The sequence below is a fragment of the Ranitomeya variabilis genome, chromosome 1, assembly GCF_051348905.1.
Source record: "Ranitomeya variabilis isolate aRanVar5 chromosome 1, aRanVar5.hap1, whole genome shotgun sequence".
Lineage (NCBI taxonomy): Eukaryota > Metazoa > Chordata > Amphibia > Anura > Dendrobatidae > Ranitomeya > Ranitomeya variabilis.
This window is the reverse complement of record NC_135232.1, coordinates 263,085,221-263,110,741: the sequence shown is the minus strand read 5'-3', so window position 1 is coordinate 263,110,741 and position 25,521 is coordinate 263,085,221. Positions and strand designations below refer to the sequence as shown.

At 41.4% G+C, this 25,521-nt stretch overlaps 1 protein-coding gene across 1 annotated transcript in view; it reads left to right on the top strand.

Annotated features, from left to right (window-relative positions):
* MAPK1 (mitogen-activated protein kinase 1) overlaps window positions 1-24,500 on the top strand; it is a 116,720-nt gene extending 92,220 nt beyond the window's left edge. Inside the window, exons 8-9 of the mRNA XM_077293421.1 lie at window positions 17,822-17,949; window positions 21,216-24,500. Of these exons, the coding sequence (XP_077149536.1) occupies window positions 17,822-17,932 (111 nt within the window). The 3' untranslated portion in view covers window positions 17,933-17,949; window positions 21,216-24,500. The remainder of the gene's footprint in view (window positions 1-17,821; window positions 17,950-21,215) is intronic.
* The last annotated feature ends 1,021 nt before the right edge of the window (window positions 24,501-25,521 follow it).

The window sequence follows — 25,521 nt, the reverse complement described above, 5'->3', positions numbered from 1 at the left end:
TGTCTTACACCGAGAGGAGGCTTCCGTTGGGCCACTCTGCCATAAAGGCCCGACTGGTGGAGGGCTGCAGTGATAGTTGACTTTGTGTAACTTTCTCCCAAATCCCTACTGCATCTCTGGACCTCAGCCACAGTGATCTTGGGGTTCTTCTTTACCTCTCTCATCAATGCTCTTCTCCCATGATTGCTCAGTTTGGCTGGAGGGCCAGGTCTAGGAAGACTTTTGGTGGTCCCAAACTTCCTCCATTTAAGGATTATGGAGGCCACTGTGCTCCTAGGAACCTTGAGTACTGCAGAAATTCTGTTGTAAATCTGTGCCTTGTCACAATTCTGTCTCTGAGCTCCTTGGCCAGTTCCTTTGACCTCATGATTCTCATTTGGTCTGACATGCACTGTGAGCTGTGAGGTCATATATAGACAGGTGTGTGCCTTTCCAAATCAAGTCCTATCAGTTTAGTTAAACACAGCTGGACTCCAATGAAGGAGTGGAACCATCTCAAGGAGGATCACAAGGAAATGGACAGCATGTGACTTAAATGAGTGACTGAGCAAAGGGTCTGAATACTTATGACCATGTGACATTTCAGTTTTAATTTGCAAAAATTTTCACATTTTTTTTTTCAGTCAAGATGGGGTGCAGAGTGTACATTAATGAGAAAAAAATGAACTTTTTTGAATTTACCTAATGGCTGCAATGAAAGAGTGAAACATTTTAAAGGGGTCTGAATACTTTCTGTTCCCACTGTATGTGTGCAGTGATTGTGCTGCTTTCCACAGTTGTTTCCAATCCTGGAGTGAGCATGCAGCAGGCAGAGGGCGCTGCTGGACACTGAGGCCAGGCTGTGTGGGCTCTGGCTGTGAGGTTAGATAATACAGCACAGGCAGCTGTCAAGTTTGGTAGAGCTGCAGGTATACAAAGTAGGTGCAGGAAAAGTGAAATTCGCGAGGAACAAAACAAAATGTATAGGTGTGTTGTATATTGCAGTACAGCACAGATTAGCTTAATAAAAAAAAAAAAAAAAAATGCATTTCGTGGTTGGACGACTTTAAACAAAAATTGTTTTATAGAGGGTGAGAATTCAGGCTACCTACTGGCAGCTATAGTTAAAGCACAGATTAGAATAGCCTATACAAATAGACTGGTCACAACAGATGGGAGGGCGCTTATGGACACTGAGGTTATTAGGCCGGCCTCACACTCGGCGTATGTAAATACGGTCCGTTTTTTACGGCCGTAATACGCAGAAAAGTCCCCAAAATAGTGGTCCGTATGTCATCCGTAGGCAGGGTGTGTCAGCGTATTTTGCGCATGGCATCCTCCGTATGTAATCCGTATGGCATCCGTACTGCGATATTTTCTCGCAGGCTTGCAAAACCGACATCTAATGGATTTATGTGCTCAAATGTTCGTTAAAACATATATACAGTGTGTATATATATATATATATATATATATATATATATATATATAATCAGCAGTATGTGTGTGTGTGTATATATATATGTGTGTGTGTATATATATATATATATATATATATATATATATATATATATATATATATATATATATATATATATATATATATATTCTGTATTTATATTTAATTCAGCGCGATATATATGAAAAGCCGGTAATTCATTTCTCCTTCCCAAACCCGACAGGATATGAGACATGGTTTACATACAGTAAACCATCTCATATCCCTTTTTTTTTTTTTCATATTCCACACTACTAATGTTAGTAGTGTGTATGTGCAAAATTTGGGCACTGTAGCTTGTAAAATAAAGGGTTAAATCGCGGAAAAAATTGGCGTGGGCTCCCGCGCAATTTTCTCCGCCAGAGTGGTAAAGCCAGTGACTGAGGGCTAATATTAATAGCCTAGAGAGGGTCCATGGTTATTGGCCCCCCCTGGCTACAAACATCTGCCCCCAACCACCCCAGAAAAGGCACATCTGGAAGATGCGCCTATTCTGGCACTTGGCCACTCTTCCCACTCCCGTGTAGCGGTGGGATATGGGGTAATGAAGGGTTAATGTCACCTTGCTATTGTAAGGTGACATTAAGCCAGATTAATAATGGAGAGGCGTCAATTATGACACATCCATTATTAATCCAATTGTATGAAAGGGTTAAACACACATTATTAAAAAGTATTTTAATGAAATAAACACACAGGTTGTTTTAATATTTTATTGCTCTCTCAATCCACCTGAAGACCCTCGCTCTGAAATAATAAACCAACAATATACATACCTTCAGATGATCTGTCACGTCCCACGAAGTAAATCCATCTGAAGGGGTTAAATCATTTTACAGCCAGGAGCTGTACTAAAGCACTCGCTCGTGCCTGTAAACCCCGGGTACTGAAAGGAAAGCAGGATGATCTGTACTTACCTTGAGTTGCGGTGATGCACCCTCTGCTGGATGTCCTCATATGAACTCGCAAATAGATCAATGGCTGCACTCAAAATTTACTGTGCTAAGGCAAGGAAATGTGCAATACATGAAATGTGAATAGCATAATGGCTTGGGAAATTTATGAAAAAACACATGAGATTCTTAGCACAAGATTTGGCCAAAAGTTGTGAGCCCATCCACCAAACGTCAAGGTAATCTCAAAACGGATGGGTACCTGAGCTGACTGCCTAGTGTGAACACTTACCTATGGCTAATAACATGGTTATATGAACTTGAGCGTGGGAACTTTTCCAAGGCTCAAGTTCATGAGGACATCCAGCAGAGGGCGCATCACCGCAACTCAAGGTAAGTACAGATCATCCTGCTTTCCTTTCAGTACCCGGGGTTTACAGGCACGAGCGAGTGCTTTAGCACAGCTCCTGGCTGTAAAATGATTTAACCCCTTCAGATGGATTTACTTTGTGGGACGTGACAGATCATCTGAAGGTATGTATATTGTTAGTTTATTATTTTTCAGAGCGAGGGTCTTCAGGTGGATTGAGAGAGCAATAAAATATTAAAACAAACTGTGTGTTTATTTCATTAAAATACTTTTTAATGTGTGGTTTTTTAACCCTTTCATACAACTGGATTAATAATGGATGTGTCATAATTGACGCCTGTCCATTATTAATCTGGCTTAATGTCACCTTACAATAGCAAGGTGACATTAACCCTTCATTACCCCATATCCCACCGCTACACGGGAGTGGGAAGAGAGTGGCCAAGTGCCAGAATTGGCGCATCTTCCAGATGTGCCTTTTCTGGGGTGGCTAGGGGCAGATGTTTGTAGCCAGGGGGGGGGCCAATAACCATGGACCCTCTCTAGGCTATTAATATCTGCCCTCAGTCACTGGCTTTACCACTCTGGCGGAGAAAATTGCGCGTGAGCCCACGCCAATTTTTTCCGCCATTTAACCCTTTATTTTAGCAGCTACAGCGCCCAAATTTTACACATACACACTACTAACAGTAGTGTGGAATATGCAAAAAAAAGGGATATGAGATGGTTTACTGTATGTAAACCATGTCTCATATGTAAACCATGTCTCATATGTCTGGTTTAAGAAGGAGAAATGGAAAGGCGGCAATTGAATTACCGGCTTTTCACTAACACCGGTGCGTATTTCTCGCAAGTCACACTGCTGGTCCATGTGGAATCCGTATTTTTCTCGCCCCCATAGACTTTCATTGGCGATTTTTTTTTTTTGCGCAATACGGTGACAAACGCAGCATGCTGCAATTTTCTACGGCCGTACAAGACCGTATATTACAGATGCGTAATATACGGCAGATAGGAACTGGGCCATAGAGAATCATTGGGCCGTGTGTAATGCGTATTTTACGGACGTAGTTTATGCGCTCATACGTCCGTAAAACTCGCTAGTGTGAGGCCGGCCTTAAACTTCTCCATTCTTATTATTTGAACGTGTACACATCTAAGACTAATGGTTTAGAGGGAGAGCTTGCCTCTTACCTAGATGAAATTGCTCTTCCTAGACTGCCTGGCAAAAAACAACGCTTTATTATCATACCGCCGAACAAAAAGTGGAATAACACGCAAGCAATCAAAAAGACAGATATAAATAACCATGGTACCGATGATAACGTCATCTTGTCCCGCAAAAAAGGAGCCGCCATACAGCATCATCAGCAAAAAAAATAGTTATAGTCCTCAGAATAAAGCGATGCAAAAATAATTTTTTCTATAAGTTTTTATCGTATAAAAAAAGCCAAAACCTAAAAAAATTATGTAAATGAGGTATCGCTGTAATCGTACTGACCCAAAGAATAAAACTGCTTTATCCATTTTACCAAACATGGAACGGTATAAACGTACCCCCCTCCAAAAGAAACTCATAAATAGCTGGTTTTTGGTCATTCTGCCTCACAAAATCGGAATAAAAAGCGATCAAAAAAATGTCACATGCTCAAAAATGGTACCCATAAAAACGTCAACTCGTCCCGCAAAAAACAAGACCTCACATGACTGTGGACCAAAATATGGAAAATTTAAAGGTCTCAAAATGTGGTAACACAATATTTTTTTGCAATGAAAAGCGTCTTTTAGTGTGACAGCTGCCAATCATAAAAACCCGCTATAAAAAAGTAAATCAAACCCCCCTTCATCACCCCCCCTAGTTAGGGAAACATAAAAAAAAAATTTATTTATTTCCATTTTCCCGTTAGGGTTAGGGTTGGGGCTAGGGTTGGGGCTAGGGTTGGGGCTGGGGTTGGGGCTGGGGTTGGGGCTGGGGTTGGGGCTGGGGTTGGGGCTGGGGTTGGGGCTGGGGTTGGGGCTAGGGCTGGGGTTGGGGCTGGGGTTGGGGCTGGGGTTGGGGCTAGGGCTGGGGTTAGGGTTGGGGCTAGGGCTGGGGTTAGGGTTGGGGCTAGGGCTGGGGTTGGGGTTGGGGCTGGGGTTGGGGCTGGGGTTGGGGCTAGGGCTGGGGTTGGGGCTAGGGCTGGGGTTGGGGTTAGGGTTGGGGCTAGGGCTGGGGCTAGGGCTGGGGTTAGGGTTGGGGCTGGGGTTAGGGTTGGGGCTGGGGTTGGGGTTGGGGCTAGGGCTGGGGTTAGGGCTGGGGTTAGGGTTGGGGCTGGGGCTAGGGCTGGGGTTGGGGCTAGGGCTGGGGTTGGGGTTGGGGTTGGGGCTGGGGTTAGGGTTGGGGCTAGGGCTGGGGTTGGGGCTAGGGCTGGGGTTGGGGCTAGGGCTGGGGTTGGGGTTAGGGTTGGGGCTAGGGCTGGGGTTGGGGTTAGGGTTGGGGCTGGGGTTAGGGTTGGGGCTGGGGTTAGGGTTGGGGCTAGGGCTGGGGTTAGGGTTGGGGCTAAAGTTAGGGTTTGGATTACATTTATGGTTGGGGTTAGGGGTATGTCAGGGTTAGGGGTGTGGTTAGGGTTATGGTTGGGATTAGGGTTAGGGGTGTGTTTGGGTTAGGGTTTCAGTTGGAATTGGAGGTTTCTACTGTTTAGGCACATCATGGCTCTCAAAACGCGACATGGCGTCCGATCTCAATTCCAGCCAATTCTGCGTTGAAAAGGTAAAACCGTGCTCCTTCCCTTCCGGGCTCTCCCGTGCGCCAAATCAGGGGTTTACCCCAACATATGGGGTATCAGCATACTCAGGACAAATTGGACAACAACTTTTGGGGTCCAATTTCTCCTGTTACCCTTGGAAAATACAAAACAGGGGGCTAAAAAATTTTTGTGGAAAATAAATGATTTTTTATTTTCACGGCTTTGTTATAAACTGTAGTGAAACACTTGTTGGTTCAAAGTTCTCACAACACATCTAGATAAGTTCCTTGGGGAGTCTAGTTTCCAAAATGGTGTCACTTGTGGGGGGTTTCCACTGTTTAGGTGCATCAGGGGCTCTGCAAATGCAACGTGACGCCTGCAGACCAATCCATCAAAGTCTGCATTCCAAATGGCGCTCCTTCCCTTCCGAGCTCTGCCATGCTCCCAAACGGTGGTTCTCCCCCCCCCCCCCCCCCCCCACACACACACACACACACATATGGGGTATCGGCACACTCAGGACAAATTGGACAACAACTTTTGGGGACCAATTTCTCCTGTTACCCTTGGAAAAATACAAAACGGGGCTAAAAAATAATTTTTGTGGAAAAAAAAATGATTTTTTTATTTTCACGGCTCTGCGTTATAAGCTAGTGAAACACTTGGGGGTTCAAAGTTCTCACAACACATCTAGATAAGTTCCTTGGGGGGTCTAGTTTCCAAAATGGAAATGCAACGCGACGCCTGTAGACCAATCCACTAAGGCTAGGTTCACATTGCGTTAAGTGCAGTCCGTTCAACGCATACGTTAAACGGACTGCTCCACACAAGTGCCTTTAAAGATCGCGTTATGCGATTGCGCTAGCACAGATGCTCCATCTGTGCTAGCGGTGACTGACCCCGAAACGCTGCAGACCGCGTCCGAGTGTCCATCACCGAATGACGGCACATCACTAAGGCATGCCAATTATGACATGCGTTAGCGATGCGCTACATAATGGCAGTCAATGGGTGCGCTAACGCATCCGTTACATAGCGTTAGTGCCGCTATGTAACGGATGCAGTCAGCGGATTGCCATTAATGCAATGTGAACCCAGCCGAAGTCTGCATTCCAAATGGCGCGCCTTCCCTTCCGAGCTCTGCCATGTGCACAAACGGTGGTTCACCCTGCATATGGGGCATCAGCGTACTCAGGACAAATTGGATAACAACTTTTGGAGTCGAATTTCTCCTTTTACCCTTGGGAAAATACAAAATTGGGGGCTAAAAAATAATTTTTGTGAAGAAAAAAAAAATGTTCACGTCTCTGTGTTATAAACTGTAGTGAAACACTTGGGGGTTCAAAGCTGTCAAAACACATCTAAATAAGTTCCTTAGGGGGTCTACTTTCTAAAATGGTGTCACTTGTGGGGGGTTTCTATGTTTAGGCACATCAGGGGCTCTCCAAATGCAACATGGCGTCCCATCTCAATTCCAGTCAATTTTGCATTGAAAAGTCAAACGGCGCTCCTTCCCTTCTGAGCTCTGCCATGCACCCAAACAGTGGTTTACACCCACATATGGGGTATCGGCGTACTCAGAACAAATTGTACAACAATTTTGGGGTCCATTTTCTCCTGTTACCCTTGGTAAAATAAAACAAATTGGAGCTGAAGTAAATTTTGTGAAAAAAAGTTAATGTTCATTTTTTTTTTTATAAACATTCCAAAAATTCCTGTAAAACACCTGAAGGGTTAATAAACTACTTGAATGTGGTTTTGAGCACCGTGAGGGGTGCAGTTTTTAGAATGGTGTTACACTTGGTTATTTTCTATCATATAGACCCCTCAAAATGACTTCAAATGTGATGTGGTCCCTAAAAAATATTGGTGTTGTAAAAATGAGAAATTGCTGGTCAACTTTTAACCCTTATAACTGCCTAACAAAAAAAAAAAATTGGTTCCAAATATCTGATTTAAGGGCATAAAAATTCAAAGTTGGAAAATTGCAAAATTTTCAAAATTTTCGCCAAATTTCCATTTTTTCACAAATAAACGCAAGTTATATCGAAGAAATTTTACCACTATCATGAAGTACAATATGTCACGAGAAAACATTGTCAGATTCGCCAAGATCCGTTGAAGCGTTCCAGAGTTATAACCTCATAAAGGGACAGTGGTCAGAATTGTAAAAATTGGCCCGGTCATTAACGTGCAAACCACCCTTGGGGCTTAAGGGGTTAAAGTTATTAATGAAGTACTACATGAAGATCAATCTGGATTTATGCCAAATGCATGTATCGCTATAAATCTGAGACGTCTATTCCTCAATCTATAAATGAGCTCAAAGGGAGATGGCACAAGGGTGGTTATGTCTTGGATGCTGCCAAAGCTTTTCACAGTGTACAGTAGTTACCTGTGGGCAGTTTTCAAAAAGATGGGCTTTGGTCCTTGCTACCTTGCTTTAACCCTGCTGTTAAACCGACTTACTAAAATTTGAGTGAATGGCCAACTCTCAGACTTTTAAATTGTTGACGGGCACTAGACAGGGATGTCCGTTCTCACCCTTTCTCTTTGCCCTGGCCATTGAACCCTTGGTTTGTCACCTAAGAGTCAAGAGTTTACTGGGATTAAGGGTATGTGCACACGTCCGGATTTCTTGCAGAAATTTCCTGAAGAAAACCGGAAATTTTCTGCAAGAAATCCGCTTTTTTTTTTTGCGTTTTTTTTTCGCGGTTTTTTAGCATTTTGCAAGCGTAATTAGCTTGCAGAATGCTAAAGTTTTCCAAGCGATCTGTAGCATCGCTTGGAAAACTGACTGACAGGTTGGTCACACTTGTCAAACATAGTGTTTGACAAGTGTGACCAACTTTTTACTATAGATGCTGCTTATGCAGCATCTATAGTAAAAGATAGAATGTTTAAAAATAATAAAAAAAATAAAAAAATGGTTATACTCGCCCTCTGCAGACAGCCAATCTCCTCAGCGGCGTCCGTTCCTATAGATGCCGGTGTGGTTCAGGACCTTCGATGACGTCGCGGCTTGTGATTGGTCGCGTGAGTCACATGAGCGGTCACGCGACCAATCACAAGACAGCGACGTCATCACAGGTCCTGAACCACACCATCTATAGAAACGGAAGAGAAAGCATGTACCGGAGAGGTGGGAACACTTCGGGGGGCCATCAGAGGGTGAGTATAGGACTATTTTTTATTTTAATTCTTTTTTTTTTTTTACCAATTATATGGTGCCCAGTCCGTGGAGGAGTCTCCTCTCCTCCACCCTGGGTACCAACCGCACATAATCTGCTTACTTCCTGCATGGTGTGCACAGCCCCGTGCGGTAAGTAAGCAGATCAATGGGCTCCTAGGTGTGCGGAATCCCCGCAATTCCGCATTTTTATGAACATGTTGCTTTTTTTTTTGTGATGCGGAATACCCTGTAAATAATAGGAGGCATATGTCAGCGTTTTTTTCGCGTTTTTATCACGTTTTTATAGCAAAAAACGCGAAAAATCCTGAACGTGTGCACATGGCTTAACCCCTTAGTGACGGAGCCAAATTTTTTAAATCTGACCAGTGTCACTTTATGTGGTAATAACTCTGCAACGCTTCAACAAATCCCAGTGATTTTGAGACTGTTTTTTCGTGACACATTATACTTTATGATAATGGTAAATTTAGATCAATAGGTTTTGTGCTTATTTATAAAAAATAACAAAAATTTGAGAAAAATGTTAAATTAGCAATTTTCTAAATTTTAATGATTTTCTTTAATCCAGATGGTCATACCACGGCAAACCATTAATAAATAACATTTCCCTCATGTCGGCTTTACATCAGCACCATTTTTAAAATGTTATTTTATTTTGTTAGCATTTTAGGAGGTTTAAAAATGTAGCAGCAATATTTCATTTTTTCAGGGAAATTTACAAAATTTATTTTTTTAGGGACTTATCCATGTTTGATGTGACTTTAGGGGTCTCATATATTGGGAAACCCCCAAACGTGATACCATTTTAAAAACAGCACCCCTAGACATATTTAAAACTGCTTTCAGATAGTATATTAACCCTTCAGGTGCTTTACAGGAATTAATGCAAAGTGGTATGACAGAAATGAAAATGTGTATTTTTACCACCTAAATGCCTCTAACTTCTGAACAGATTACTAGAGCTGTTAGACTGTAAGGCCGCTATTTGGTCGTGAATTGCCATCGCAAACATCAGGACCACAAAATAATGATCTGAGGGCACCAGTTTGGATAAAGAGGAAACCCCCACACTCTGTTAACCATTTATAATGATGTAGTCACTATTGACAGCAGCATCTAAGGGGTTAAACAGATATGGACGGTGCAAACACTGATCGTGGCTGATGCAGCAAGTTGTCAGCAATAGTGCACAACCGACAGCTGCTGCATTGTCACCTGTATGGGGATGCTATTCTCTTATATCTCAGGTCAATTAAAAGACGTATTGGCTGTCACTAAGGGGTTAAATGTGGAGAAAGAGGAGCCAGTGAGTCTGTGCGCAGATGATATGCTGCTTTTTATAGATAACGTAACTTCCTCACAGTCCAATAATGTCAATCGTAACAGACTTCAGAAGGTTGTCAGGTTTATTAATTAATAGGAATAAATCTGTCCTGATGCCCATATCCCCTGCCCCATTCTCCAATAGTGAAACAATCTCAGTTACAAATTGTAGACAAGTGTAAATACTTGGGAACAACTGTCAGTACCACGCCTAAAGAATATGTAACAGTAAATGCAGACCATTTGTTGATAAATTTAGAACTAAAGTGAATGCATTGTCCAAACTCTGTCAATCTGTTGAAGGTAGGGGAAAACTTATCAAGATGATACTTATGCCACAATTGTTGTGCTACATAATGCACTCATTGTTGGCTTTCACCCCCTTAGTTTGTAAAGTGCAAACCATGTTCAGAGAATTAATATGGTATAAACATCATGCTCGAATAAAACTACAAACTCTCCAATGTATTAAGGATGAGTGTGGATTGTCCATTCCTGATACATGGCTGTATTTTATCACATCCCAATTACAACACCTCCATGGATGGGAAGTAGAGATGACATAAGCAAGTCGAGTGCTCTTATGTTATGGAATATGAAATGGGCCTCACCCCTGTGTGTTCTGGAGTGTAGGATGTCTTCCGGAGGGAATCTTCTTACTCCAACATTGGCGTTAGTGTATAAAGTGTCACACACCATGATTAGGGCTTTTAGCTGAAACGTGTCAGTTTGCCATGCAGATCTTAGTGGCCAGTGTAATCATTTTTAATACCAGATCAATAAATGTGAATTTTTAACTTTGTACTCCATTCTGTTATCGCTGGAGGAAATTTTTTTTTTGTGTATAACGTGTGGGTTAGAGGAAAAAACTTAAGGGATTCACCTAATACACACCACTATGGCGTAAACCCAATTTGGGTGAAGTATCAAAGTTAAAGGGTTTTTCTGATTGGAAGCAAAAAGGAACTGGTCAGTAGAACAATTATTTAGAAGCTTTGGAGTTGTTGAAAACTTATCGCGTAACACTTTTTACCAATACCTACAAATCCAACATATCAGCTCAATCTGGTCTGATGGATCTTAAAGGGAACCTGTCACCCCGTTTTTTCCGTATGAGATAAAAAATACTGTTAAATAGGGCCTGAGCTGTGCATTACAATAGTGTATTTTGTGGACCCCGATTCCCCACCTATGCTGCCGAAATACGTTACCAAAGTAGTCGTTTTTGCCTGTCAATCAGGCTGGTCTGGTCAGATGGGTGTGGTGTCTTCCCCCAGATCTTGCTTAGTTTTCCGTTGGTGGTGTGCGCATGCCCAAGTCCAGAATCCAATGCACAGGGGAGGGAAAAGAGCGCGATCTGCGCTATTCCCCTGGTGATCGGTGGGGGCGGCCATCTTCGTGTGGCCGCGCGTGCGCAGATCGAGCGCTCTGCTGCCCGGGGCTTCAGGAAAATGGCCGCGGGATGCCGCGCGTGCGCAGATGGAGATCGCGGCGGCCATTTTCCTGAAGCAGAGATGGGTTGGGGCTACAGTTGGGGATAGGGCTACGGTTAGGGTTGGGGCTAAAGTTAGGGTTTGAATTACATTTACGGTTGGGATTAGGGGTGTGGTTAGGGTTGGGATTAGGGTTAGGGGTATGTTTGGGTTAGGGTTTCAGTTAGAATTGGGGGGTTTCCACTGTTTAGCCGCATCAGGGGCTCTCCAAACATGACATGGCGTCCGATCTCAATTCAAGCCAATTCTGCGTTGAAAAAGTAAAAAAGTGCTCCTTCCCTTCTGAGTGCCCAAGTAGGGGTTTACCCCAACATATGGGGTATCAGCGTACTCAGGAGAAATTGGACCCCAAAAGTTGCTGTCCAATTTGTCCTGTTACCCTTGGGAAAATACAAAACCGGGGGCTAAGAAATGTGTGGGGAAAGAAAAAGATTTTTTATTTTCACGGCTCTTTGTTATAAACTGTAGTGAAACACTTGGGGGTTCAAAGTTATCACAACACATCTAGATAAGTTCCTTGGGGGGTCTAGTTTCCAATATGGGGTCACTTGTGGGGAGTTTCTACTGTTTAGGTACATCAGGGGCTCTGCAAACGCAATGTGACGTCTGCATTCCAAGCGGCGCTCCTTCCCTACCAAGCTCTGCCATGCGCCCAAACAGTAGTTTTCTCCCACTTATGGGGTATCAGCGTACTCGGGACAAATTGGACAACAACTTTTGGGGTCCAAGTTCTCCTGTTACCCTTGGAAAAATACAAAACTGGGGGCTAAAAAATAATTTTTGTGGGAAAAAAAAGATTTTTTATTTTCACGGCTCTGCGTCATAACCTGTAGTGAAACACTTGGGGGTTCAAAGTGCTCACCAAACATCTAGATAAGTTCCTTAGGGGGTCTACTTTCCAAAATGGTGTCACTTGTGGGGTGTTTCAATGTTTAGGCACATGAAGGGCTCTCTAAACGAGACATGGCATCCCATCTCAATTCCAGTCAATTTTGCATTGAAAAGTCAAATAGCGCTCCTTCTCTTCTGAGCTCTGCCATGCGCCCAAACAGTGTTTTACCCCCACATGTGGGGTATCGGCGTACTCGGGACAAATTGCACAACAACTTTTGGAGTCCAATTTCTTCTGTTACCTTTGGGAAAATAAAAAATTGGGGGCGAAAAAATCATTTTTGTGAAACAATGATTTTTTTTATTATTACAGCTCTACATTATCAACTTCTGTGAAGCACTTGGGGGCTCAAAGTGCTCACCACACATCTAGATAATGTTCCTTAGGGGGTCTACTTTCCAAAATCATGTCAATTGTGGGGAGTTTCAATGTTTAGGCACATCAGGGGCTCTCCAAACGCGACATGGCGTCCTATCTCAATTCCAGTCAATTTTGCATTGAAAAGTCAAATGGCGCTCCTTCTCTTCTGAGCTCTGCCATGTGCCCAAACAGTGGTTTACCCCCACATATGAGGTATCGGCGTACTCAGAACAAATTAAACAACCACCTTTGGGGTCCAATTTCTCCTGTTACTCTTCGTAAAATAAAACAAATTGGAGCTAAAGTAAATTTTTTGTGAAAAAGTTAAATGTTCATTTTTTTTTTTTTTTTTAAACATTCCAAAAATGTCTGTGAAACACCTGAAGGGTTAATAAACTTCTTGAATGTGTTTTTGAGCACCTTGAGGGGTGCAGTTTTTAGAATGGTGTCTCACGTGTGTATTTTCTATCATATAGACCCCTCAAAGTGACTTCAAATTTGATGTGGTCCCTAAAAAAATGGTGTTGTAAAAATGAGAAATTGCTGGTCAACTTTTAACCCTTATAACTCCCTAACAAAAAAAATGTTGGTTCCAAAATTGTGCTGATGTAAAGTAGACATGTGGGAAATGTTACTTAAGTATTTTGTGTGACATAACTCTGTGATTTTAAGGGCATAAAAATTCAAAGTTGGAAAATTGCGAAATTTTCGCCAAATTTCCGTTTGTTTTTTTTCACAAATAAATGTAGGTAATATCAAAGAAATTTTACCACTAACATGAAGTACAATATGTCACGAGAAAACAATGTCAGAATCACTGGGATCCGTTGAAGCGTTCCAGAGTTATAACCTCATAAAGGGACAGTGGTCAGAATTGTAAAAATTTACCCGGTCATTAACGTCGAAACCACCCTTGGGGGTAAAGGGGTTAATATTATGCAATTGTCATTTATTTTTTGAAAGCTGGATAATTTGTATTTGGCGTTTTTGCAATAAAAATTCTTTGATTTAAAGTAAGAAAGTCAATAACCCTGTTTCATTAACTTGAAAAACAAAAAAAGCAAGTTATGTGGGTTGCAACACTGCTGTAGACATGCCATACAACGGGGAAAAAGATGATAGGGGAGGTTTAGCTGTCTTATGGTAAGAATATCCTTTGTTTCCCATAGTGACCAATCAGAGCACAACCAACTCAGGTTGCCATGGGAAACAAAGGACATGCTTACTCTATAAGGGCTTGTGCAGTCCCACAAAACTTTCTATGGGACCGTGCACGTCATATTTTGTTCAGGGAAAAAAAAATAAAAGCATGCTTGAGCTAGATCTGATGTTTGCATTGCGTTCGGTCATGCAAGTTGGTGAGTCCATGGAAAACATCGGCTCGCACTCGGATGACATCTGAAGGCAGTAAAAGTTCCACGGACTGACAATGAAAGACATTTTTTTTTTTTCCCTCCATCTTCTCATTATCGGATCACACTATGATCACTGAGTGTCATTTGCATAATTGGCCCGAATCTCTGAGAAAATGTATGCTCGTGTTTGCTTAGCCTCAGACTGTTAAGGTATGTGTCCACGGTCAGGTTTGCTTCAGGCTTTGGTACGGATTTTATGCAAGTATAATCCTGACCAAAACTGCACCTGAGGTCACTGGCAGGTCACCTGCGGTGTTCCTGCGTGTTTTGCTCATTGTAGCAACATGCTGCGTTTTGGAAAAACGCACCGCATGTGCGTTTTCGCGGCAAAAACGCATGCGTTTTTTAACGCATAGTGGAGTCGGGATTTCATGAAATCCCCTCCACTATGCTGTAACATCTGGACGCTGCGTTTTTGACGCTGCGGAAAAACGCAGCGTCAAAAACGCAGCGTTTCCTGAACGTGGACACATACCTTAAAGGGAATTGGTCACCACATTTTAGGCTCATCAGCTAAAAATATAATTGGATTGAGTGTCAGCTTTGCATTTTCCAACTACTTTTGAAACCCCCCTGACTTCCCAAGTACCACCCATAAACACCTTTCTTATTTCACCCGCGCTGTATGTTAATGAGTTGGGTCCGGTCCAATGGGCATTGTCTTTGGTCCTTCACTCCACCCTTCCATGGCTGCTGTTCGCAATATTTCTTGTAAGTTTCGTAGTTTGCAGCCATAGTTTGCGCGTGCATATTGCAATGCTCGCGCGTGCGCAGTATGCTTTGTCCAACTGCGGGCAAAGCTGGAAAGTAATGCGCATGCGTCCTACTTATTTCTGGCTGTGCCTGCAGTTGGGCAAAGCATAATGCGCACTTGCGAAATATGGCCGCAAACTAAGAAATTTACGAGAAATATTGCGTACAGCAGCCAAGGAGGGGTGGAGTGAAGGACCAAAGACTATGCCCATCGGACCGGACCCAACTCCTCAACAAACAGCGCTGGTGAAATAAAAAAGGTTTTTATGGGTGATAAATGGGGAGTCGGGGTTTCAAAAGTAGTTGGGGAAATGCAAAGCTGACACTCAATCCAATGATATTTTTAGCTGATAAGCCTAAAATGTGATGACAGATTCCCTTTAAATCTCTCCCAATGTCACTGAGGAGGCAGGAAGACTTTATCTTCATTTGATCCAGAAAAGTAAAGGCAAAGAACATATTTGATTTATACTATGAGTAAAGGATTAGACAGTAATCATTTTACAGTGGAAGCAGTGGGTAAAATGAGTTTATAAAAGTTGTCTCAAATGTACAGCTAATGTCGATCACAGACCGCAACAGATCCACAACCGCTAAAATTGAAGTTATTGGACATTTGTGGTGTTGTACAGTTTCTGAAGTCCACAAGTTCATTGTTGCCAAATATATCCCAAAGTATACAGGAAAACACATCATCCAACACCAATTGAAGGGATGATATACTCCTATGTTAATTTTTGAGATGAGTAAGGATCATATCCCCATGATTGAACAATCAAAGATCGTGTCCCCTCGAGAGGCGAAATTGAAAATAAAATAAAAGAATATTCTTATCTGCAGCCACTAATGTGTCGAAATTCAAGATGAAAACTTTTGTTGCAAGGTCCTCTTTAATGGTTCAACTACATACTTGAAAACTGTTTCTTCTAACCAAGGGTGAATATTGGTGTGCATGAATTTATGGTCGCAACATTAACGTGCATAAGATATGAAGTTACAAATTGTATCCAATTAAGCTAATTGTCTCCTTATCTTCTGATCAACAATTAAAGTTTTTTCACTTTTTTTTTACGCTCTTTTATCTAAGGGTACTGTCACACAGTGCAATTTTGATCGCTACGACGGCACGATTCGTGACGTTCTAGCGATATCGTTACGATCTCGCAGTGTCTGACACGCTACTGCGATCAGGGACCCTGCTGAGAATCGTACGTCGTAGCAGATCGTTTGAAACTTTCTTTCGTCATCGCTGGATCGTTGTGTGTGACAGCGATCCAGCGATGCGTTCGCTGGTAACCAGGGTAAACATCGGGTTACTAAGCGCAGGGCCGCGCTTAGTAACCCGATGTTTACCGTGGTTACCAGCGTAAAAGTTAAAAAAAAACCAAAAAACGTACATACCATCTGATGTCTGTCAGGTCCCTTGCCGTCTGCTTCCCGCTCTGACTGTCTGCCGGCCGGAAAGTGAGAGCAGATCACAGAGGTGACGTCACTGCTGCGCTCTGCTCTCACTGTACGGCCGGATCTCAGTCAGAGCAGGAAGCGGACGGCAAGGGACCTGACGGACATCAGATGGTGAGTATGTACGGTTGTTTTTTTTTTTACTTTTACGCTGGTAACCACGGTAAACATCGGGTTACTAAGCGCGGCCCTGCGCTTAGTAACCCGATGTTTACCCGGGGACTTCGGCATCGCTCCAGCGCCGTGATTGCAACGTGTGACCGCAGTCTACGACGCTGGAGCGATAATCATACGACGCTGCAACGTCACGAATCGTGCTGTCGTAGCGATCAAAATTGCACTGTGACAGTACCCTAAGTCTTTTCAGCACTTCTTGATATTCTTTACAGGAGTTGTTCACTACTAGGACATCCCCTTCTCACTCTGTTTGCCCATGTTAAAATAAAAACACCTATACTACCTTCCATACCAGCACCGTTCCCGAGCGATGTTGGGTTCTTACATTCCTGGGGCTCACATGAGATGATATCACAGGGGACACTTTGCCCAATCAGCCGGCGTCACTGTCTTTGCTTTTGAATCTATAAGTAGTCAACAGGAAGTCAGGTTGATTACTTAGATGTCGCAAGGTAAAGGCAGTGATGTTGGCGCTGATTGGGTGCAAGACTCACATGATATCATATCTTGTGAACCCCAGGAACGCAAGGAGCGTGGGAAGGGAGTAATAGTTTTACTTTATTGGAAGCAAACATCCAGATTGAGAAGGGGTTTTCCTAGTAGTTGCAACCTTTTTAATAGGTAATAAATGTCTAATACTAGGTCCACCATTTTTCTTTATTGCTAAATAGAAAGAAAACTTTTTTTTTTTTTAACAATGTGGGTTGATCAGCATAAGAAACTTGTAAGCGATCTTTCAGAACCCATCCCTGATCATGAGTTGTATGATAGTGCAACGTATTGATGTGAATGCAGCTAAGCAAAATATCAGGGGTGGATCTATTTCTGAAAGAAAGCAGCCATGGTTCTCTGATCCTGATCAACCGATTTTAAATACCCATGTTTAGTGTACATGCAGGGCAGTAGAGTCTGAGTCGTGGAGTCGATATAAAATGGACCGACTCCGAAAATATATAATAAATTGTGTTCAGTAGTTTGGCAAAGTTATGAAATGTCCTATAAATGTTTGTTCTGTTCCTGATCCAAGGAGCTCGGCTTTTAGTTGAGCTAAATCTGTGCTGCACTTTATGTACAAGCCCCGTAATGAGGCAGTGCTGTGGAGTTGGAAGTCAGAGAAATTAAGGAGTCTGAGTCAATGGTTTGGCTTACAGACTCCATAGCCCTGTGTACATGTGAATCATTTTAAAAGGGTACAGAAAACAATTCAAATTTCTGTTTTAGAAGTGCAAACTTGGTCAGTGTTCAAATTTGATCTTTTTTTTTTTTTTTTATCTCCTGTGCTTAGCCTGTTGCAGAAGCCCCCTTCAAGTTTGAGATGGAGTTAGATGACTTGCCCAAGGAGACACTGAAGGAGTTAATTTTTGAAGAAACTGCTAGATTCCAGCCTGGGTACTGACTGTAATATGACCACAGGTAAGAGGAACTAAACTATTTAATCAGGATTATTATAAACTTTATTGTAAAGGCAGTGTGTAGTAGACCATTTTGGCCACTGGTTTGTATGGTCAGTCGGCTGTTGGGTTTTTGTATTTCCGTTTTTCCCTCCCCTTCTTTCCAGAGCCGTAACATTTGTATTCTTTGGTCAATGGAGCTGTGTGACAGTTTTTTTGTGGGATGAAACCGCTTTTTATACCATTTTGTGATGCATGTGACGCCTTTGTGTTTTTTGTGGAATTGTAGCGCCCAAAAGAACTTAATTTTGTCTGTCTTGATTTTTTTTTTTTTTTTTTTGATTGGTGTTTGCTGATCATATTCATTATTTTTTGACAGATCAAACTTTTCTAAATGTGTATTTTTTCAATCTTTATTTTTAATGGGGTGGGGAGTGGTGGCTTGAATTTTTTTTCTATATTTTTTTTAAAAACATTTAGCCAAAGCATTATTGCATGTAGCAAGGAATTCAAAGGCGCTTCATAATGTCAAGCATGGGGGGTCTTTGGCAGACCCCGGGCTGTTAATAGCAACCCATCAGCAACCTGCTATCACATCATGGGCTCACCGATGGGTGCATGAAATGACACGCCCCTATGCTGTTGCTTGTTAAACACTGATGTCAGAGTTTGACAGCAGCATTTAACAAGTTAACAATCGCTCTTCTCGAGTCACAATTATTAGAGGCAGGTCCTGGCTGCGGTAACACACAACCATCACCAGCCTGGCATGGAAGACTTCTGACTTGCTCTGTACATGTATGGCATATGTCCTGAAGGAGTTCAACTTTTGATCTGCATTGTACAATGACACGAATGGTAGGGAAAATGCCAAGGAGGCTGATTGATCTCGCTAATGACCCTGGATTTGGCTCTCTAATTGAGGCAAAAAGACAGCACTGACCTCAATCATAAATAAATTTAAGGTTCATGTGTGCCCTTAAAAAAAAAAAAAAAAAAAATTTACGGAGTACGGCGTTAAGTGAAAGTCACCATTAATAAGCATCATTCTTAGCACTTCCTAAGGTGGTGAATGCTATACTAGTAACAAGATTTCCTGGGCACAATGCATTTGGTGCCAGCTATTTGCTTGCCTGCATGCCTATCCAGGGAGACAGAGCCCTATGCTCTTATTTATAGTATACACAGGAAAAATAGAAAGAAGTGGACCTTTAATGTCCTAGCTGTTAACGTTCTTAAGCATTTTAGTGTGATTACTGATTAGTAATACAGTTCTGCTTTGTGAATTAAATATTTTGTTGTTTTTTTTTTTGTTGTTCACCAACTGTTGTCTTGTTCTTTGGCACCAATAGAAATAAAATCTGTGCAAATGTGCGATTCAGTGACAGTCTGATCTGTGTGTGGGTAGAAAACACCGTGTTTGGCAGTAGCATCTTGTCCCATGTTTTTTGTGTGTTTTCCCTGTTTTTTAAAGCACAAACCTTCTTATAAATGATATTCTGAAAAATATCAGTGACAAAAAATTTGCCAAATGCCCAATTTTTATTTTAAAATTTCTGCAATTATTTTTTTTTTTTTTTGAATGCTAGCTCCTTATATTTGCACCACAAAATATGACCATTAATCACAACTGTAACCATCGCTGGCTTTACATGAAATGCCAGTACACATGCTCTTCCACCGCTCCATTCAAATGACCACCTCCGAATCTGAACTTCCTATTTAAGCTTTGAAACATTTCTAACAAGGATGTCTCCAAATTTACACTTCCTGAGGCTATTTTAATGTGGTGGCGTTAGTACCCTACATACTACAGAATGCTGTAGATAAGCGCCCCCCCCCCCTCCCCCTCTGTTCAATTCTACTGAATGTCCCTGGCAGGCAAATTGTGCATACACAACTTTTCTTGTGAGATTTAATGACATGCAGCCCTGATCTCTGGACCTACCATGTACTATTAAGCAGAGCTTAAAGGGAACCTGTCACTGGAATTTGGCGGGACCGGTTTTCGGTCATATGGGCGGGGTTTTCGGGTGTTTGATGCACCCTTTCCTTAATCGCCGGCTGCATGCTGGCCGCAATATTGGATTGAAGTTCATTCTCTGTCCTCCGTAGTACACGCCTGCGCAAGGCAATCTTGCCTTGCGCACGCGCAGTATGCTTTGCCCAGCTGCGGGCCAAGCCGAAAAGCATTAGTGCGCATGCGCCGGCGCACTGTCCTGGAAGTATTTTGCTGTGTACCGGGACATAGTGCGCTGGCGCGTGCGCACTAATGCTTTTCGGCTTTGCCCGCAATTGGGCAAAGCATACTGCGCAAGGCAAGATTGCCTTGCGCAGACGTGTACTACGGAGGACAGAGAATGAACTTCAATCCAATATTGCGGCCAGCATGCAGCCAGCGGGTAAGGAAAGGGTGAATCAAACACCCGAAAACCGGTCCCGCCAAATTCCGGTGACAGGGTTCCCTTTAATGTGACTACACCTTCAACTTTCATTTCACAGCAGTCAGGATTGGGGGGGGATGGGATACTGCTGAGCTGTCGGCACTGTGCGAGATGTGCAGCTGCAGAGGCAGTCATAACTGTAATTGACTCAGCTGTACTTCTCCTGACAGAGTGCTGCAAGAGATGTCTGTATTTGTCCTCAGTTTTGCTATAATGTCAACACTTTAGCTGCAGAGATTAGGGCTAAGAGCAAAGCTGTATCATAACATGTCTCAAAGGAAAAGGCATGTTCGCTTTTTTTCTCCTCTCTCCTGCATGACTCCTCCTGCTTATGATTTGACAGCTTTATCTCTGGTAATGCCCCTGTAATCTTATCATAAATTAGAACCCAAACTTTACAAGTGAATATCTCTGCAACGGAGATGAGAAATTGAAAAATAAAATCTGTTTTATTCAGCGCTGCAGCCACTATTCCGTGATGTGGTCAACTTAATGTGAAATCTGATGAAAGATCTTCTCTAATAAAGGCCCATATCTCTGAGACGGTGATAAAAAAAAAAAAAAAGTAGTAATCAATAGATTACTCATGGGAGCAAGGAAGATAAAAGCGCATAAAGTGGCCACTTTTCACCAAACGGGTCCTTTTTGAAGCTCTGACAGCAGGTGGTCCTTATAGGGAATGTTAATCTGATCAATTTTGTACAAACTAATCTTTATTAATAGCACTACTGCTTTATGTAGTTAGTATGCTATAAAGTTATATGTATATCTTTTTTCTAGTCACAATAAATTTTTGCTACTTTCTTCTGGTGACCATAAATTGTTTTGTGTGCTTATTTTAAAGGGAAAGGCTGTGAAGGACTTCGCACTCCGACATCTGTGTTCTTGGCAGTTCTTCCTCCTTGGCCGTGTCCTGTGACCCATCTCAGCTTGTCCAGTCTAACTCCTTTGAGCCATTAAGGAGGGCGGTTCCTGGTAGTTGTGGCTTTTTATGCTTATGATGAATTCTTTCAGTCTGGAGAAGTATTCTTGACACTCCTTTTGTAAAGCCCAGTTGCAGTATGGTGCAGCAGCAAAGTCGCTGATACTGTAACTAACTGCTTGTATATTATTTTTTTTCTTTTTATAAAAACCGATGATTTCTTTCCCTCCTGTTAAGTGGACAAATTGTGTACTTATTTTCATGGGCTTTACATATTGTGTCTAATCCCATGTTACTGATGACTCTGGTAACTGGCATTATTTTTGTTTTGTGTTTAAAAAAAAAAAAAAAATTATTTTCCCCCACTTGGGAATGTTATTACTCTGGGCACTTTAAGTTTTTTTTGTTGTTGTTGTTTTTTTTTTTTCTTTTTTTTTTTTTGAAAGCCCCATTCACTTACACATATCATTTTAAACCATTGCAGTGAAAAGCTTTGACAACTTGGAGATTCTTGTGGGTTTTCTCACACTTTGAGCTGAGTAAGCAATTTGAACCATTTGTGTGTGAGACCTGTCATTTCTATACATAAAATAATGCTTAATTTGTAGATTGCATTCAAATCATAGCAATGAAAAGCTGCTGCAATACATCGTATATATAATACCTGAAATCTAAATCTCTACGTTGGTGAATATGTGCCATGCACTGGCTTTTCTTGTATGGGTCAGTTTGAGGGAATTGCATTTAACACAGGACACGCGTAATTGACACCTGAAATTCTCGAATGTATGTATTTATTTCGAGGATTGAAACAAAGCTTCATATTTCCCAGTGAAGCAGCATGCTAGCGCTCTTTCGAATGGTGCCGTGCTCATTGACTGTTGAGGCACTTGCATTAGTCTTCTTCCTTTTATATCAATTCTCACAACTGGAGCGATACACTGCATCACTATGTAATGATCGCGGTATTGCTCATGTTACTGGTAATGGCAACTTTAATTATCCTGGTGATTGCCACACCAAGTCCTGACAGTTTAAGAAGCTATCATGATGAGCAGTAATCAAGCAAGCACTAAACTCTTTTCCACTGTAACCCTTACTTTCTTTCCTTTCTGGTATTTGTTCCTGGAGTTGTATTCCGTGGAGTTTACTAGATGTTATGTCGCTGTGCAGTGCCTCCTCTCCTCACTGCTCTATGTGGTGAACGACTTGCCTTGTTGAAAATGACCGAGCCCTCGCATGACTGTTAAGCTTTTCTGTGCAAAGATTGTCTAAGTGCCACATGCATATGACTGGTTGAAATGAGATCTCTTACCTCTAAATTGTGTAAAAAAGCAAAATTGTTCTCCTGTGACCTTCGTAAGAATGGATCAGCTCTTTTAAACCCAGTTTGATTTTCCTCATGTCTGACTTTTTTTTTTGTTGTTGTTGTTTCCTTCCTCTAGCAAAAATTCTAGTGACTTGTCTGAACTGCCTAGGAAATGAGCTAAAATTGCACTTGTATTTCAAAATAAATTGGGAAAAGTCTTTCATTTATTTTATATATTTTGTTTGCTTAGTTTCTGTGATGTGGGTTTTGTAAAGATTTCACATAACTTGGTGAATGGGTTTACCTGCTAATTCTTGTCCTGCATATCTCCCATAGTACTTGTAAGGTAAGATGCTATGTTTTATTAAACGGTTGTGCACAATATCTCTGTAAACCTTTCTGCGGTAGTCTGCTGTATTGGCTTCACATGAAAAAGGGATGGCTTTGCTATCAAGCTGAGTTGGCAGAACTAGACTCTACTCATTCTTTCAGTATGTTAGGGAACCATTAGCCATACTCCACTGCAGGTATTAACCAGTAATTCCGTCGTTGTTTTTTTTTTTGTTTTTTTTTTAATACAAATTTATCTAGTTTTCTGCTGTCAGTTAATATATCATGGCTACTATAAGAACCTAATGTTTTATAAAAACGGTTCTGGTTATCGGATCTATAAAGATGAGTCTTGAAACATTTCCTCCACGTTACACCCCACCCTTAACTACCCTCTACTTGACACCAAATGCTTTAAGTAACCTATAAAGATAAACTGTTCGTTTTGCTTAAACTACATCAAACAGGGAAAGAAACGTACTATGCACTAGTAAATTTTCCCCTTCTGAAATGTAATGTAATCATTCAGTCATGCCAATTGCATCAGGGAAAGTAGAAGCCATAAATAAATCTTACAAGGCATGTCGAAAAATGTCTTAAGTATATATAAGGAAAAAACCTAGAATTTGTCCTTTAAATTACATGTGAATTTTATTTGTGACATCTTCAATTGAGAAGTCTTCAATTTGTTGCCTACTTTCATCAGACTTTTTTTTGTTTAGGCAAATGTATTCCATTCCACTTTTAAGTATTGCATAATTCATCTGAATGGCCAAAAAATGCTTGCTGCTTCCCCTTTGGAGATTTCTCAATACAAATGCACTTCACCTACTGCCTTCAGATCTGCTCTTGTCCCTATAAAGTCCTGCATAAACCATACGCTAGTGTTTGGTTTTCTTGTTTTCCCTGTTGTTCACACCCTAGCCATGCTATAATTTGCTTTTCTTTGCATAAAGGGCATTTGCTACAAATTGACTAAAATGCCACCAATATTTAGAGCTGATTTATTTTTCCCTCTCCCTGTCCCACATTGCCTTTTGGGTTGTCCATGCAAAAACACTCTTAACAGATTACTAAAAGAGCTTTGTACTTGCTTTGTACTGTTGGTGCCTTTTTAGTCTTGTACTCAAAATGTGTGTAGCTGATTTAAGTAGGTTGTAAAGTTTGAGGCTTCACTGCTCAGACCATGATTCCTTTTGGTTTAGATTAAAGCATTTGAGAGATTTTAATCTGGTCTGGGAGCAGTGAATATATTAAGATAAAATATTTTATAACAAATTCCTGTATGTTCCTTTAAAATGTAATGTAACAGGTGAACATGTATTTTATTGTGAAAGGTATGTAACCTGGTTAATCGATTTAAGAAACAAATTGTAAAAGGTTTTTTTTTTGTTCTATTGATGTATTTAACTTTTTTCCTCAATTGGTTGGATGTTCTATATTTCTGGCTTAAAATTGTGTATAAAAAAAAAAAGAAAAAAGAAAAAAAAGATTGAAAAAGGAATATCTTGTAAGACTCCACAAATGCAGATTAAATCATTAAAATTGTACTCCTGTATTACCAAACATTTCTACTTTTATCTACCTTTTTATGTTCTTTTTATAATGACTTTCATGGGCTGCAAAAGAGGCCCTCGATCTCTTCTACTTTGTATGTCTGTCGGGTTGGACCATTTGAAGCCAGATGCAAATAAAACATTTTGGAAACATGTTACACATGAGAAATTATGAAATTGCAAAAGTTTAAAGCTTTTCTATTATAACTTTTACACACTGGTCTTGTATCATCCACCCATTAAGTTTAGCTGTTAGAATGTCTGCCGAGTTGCCAGTATGGGTGCACTAGAATAACCAGTGTTAAAAGCTATAACTGAGGGTTCATATGGATGACCCTATGCAGTAGGATGTTGAGAGCCAAATGTGGGTACCACTAGTTGACAATTTGCCTAACCAAGGGTAGCTAGGCCTGTACTTTAGGTATTCCCATGCAAAGTTCTTCTACCAAAATAGTGTCTTAAAATTAATGTCATAAAAATTGAGACAAACTTGAATTTCGTAGACCAGAATTCATGTGACGACAAATTTCCACTCTTTATTCAATTTGCAAATTGTCTCTTCAGAGAGGATACTGACCAGAACTCTGACACCTATTGGAAGTGGCTACTTCAATATGTGGCCCTAGAATTCTAGTCCTCTTCCTCTCTGAAGACGCAATAATTCTCTGGGAAATTAAATATGCACATTGTAAGACTTAAGTCTTCTCAGCCTGGCATGGCAGGCTTGACATGTCACTCTCCACAAGGAGTAACATTACCCATTGGATCCCACGCTTCAGAAATAAAATGAAGCCAGGGGAAAAAAGTTTGACACGTGTGACAGGTAAGTCACAAAAAATTATACGCATTTCCTTTCAGGAGCCTCCTTGAAAATGTTTAGACTTCCTGTTTAACGAAAAAAAAAGTGGTTTGGTAGGTACCATGTTAGCCAGTAGGAAAAAAAGATAGAGTGCTCTCAGTGGGAGAGACAAAATAGGAATCTTGTGGATGTGATACCTTTTAATGGCTAACAAAATACAGTGAATGATGTTAC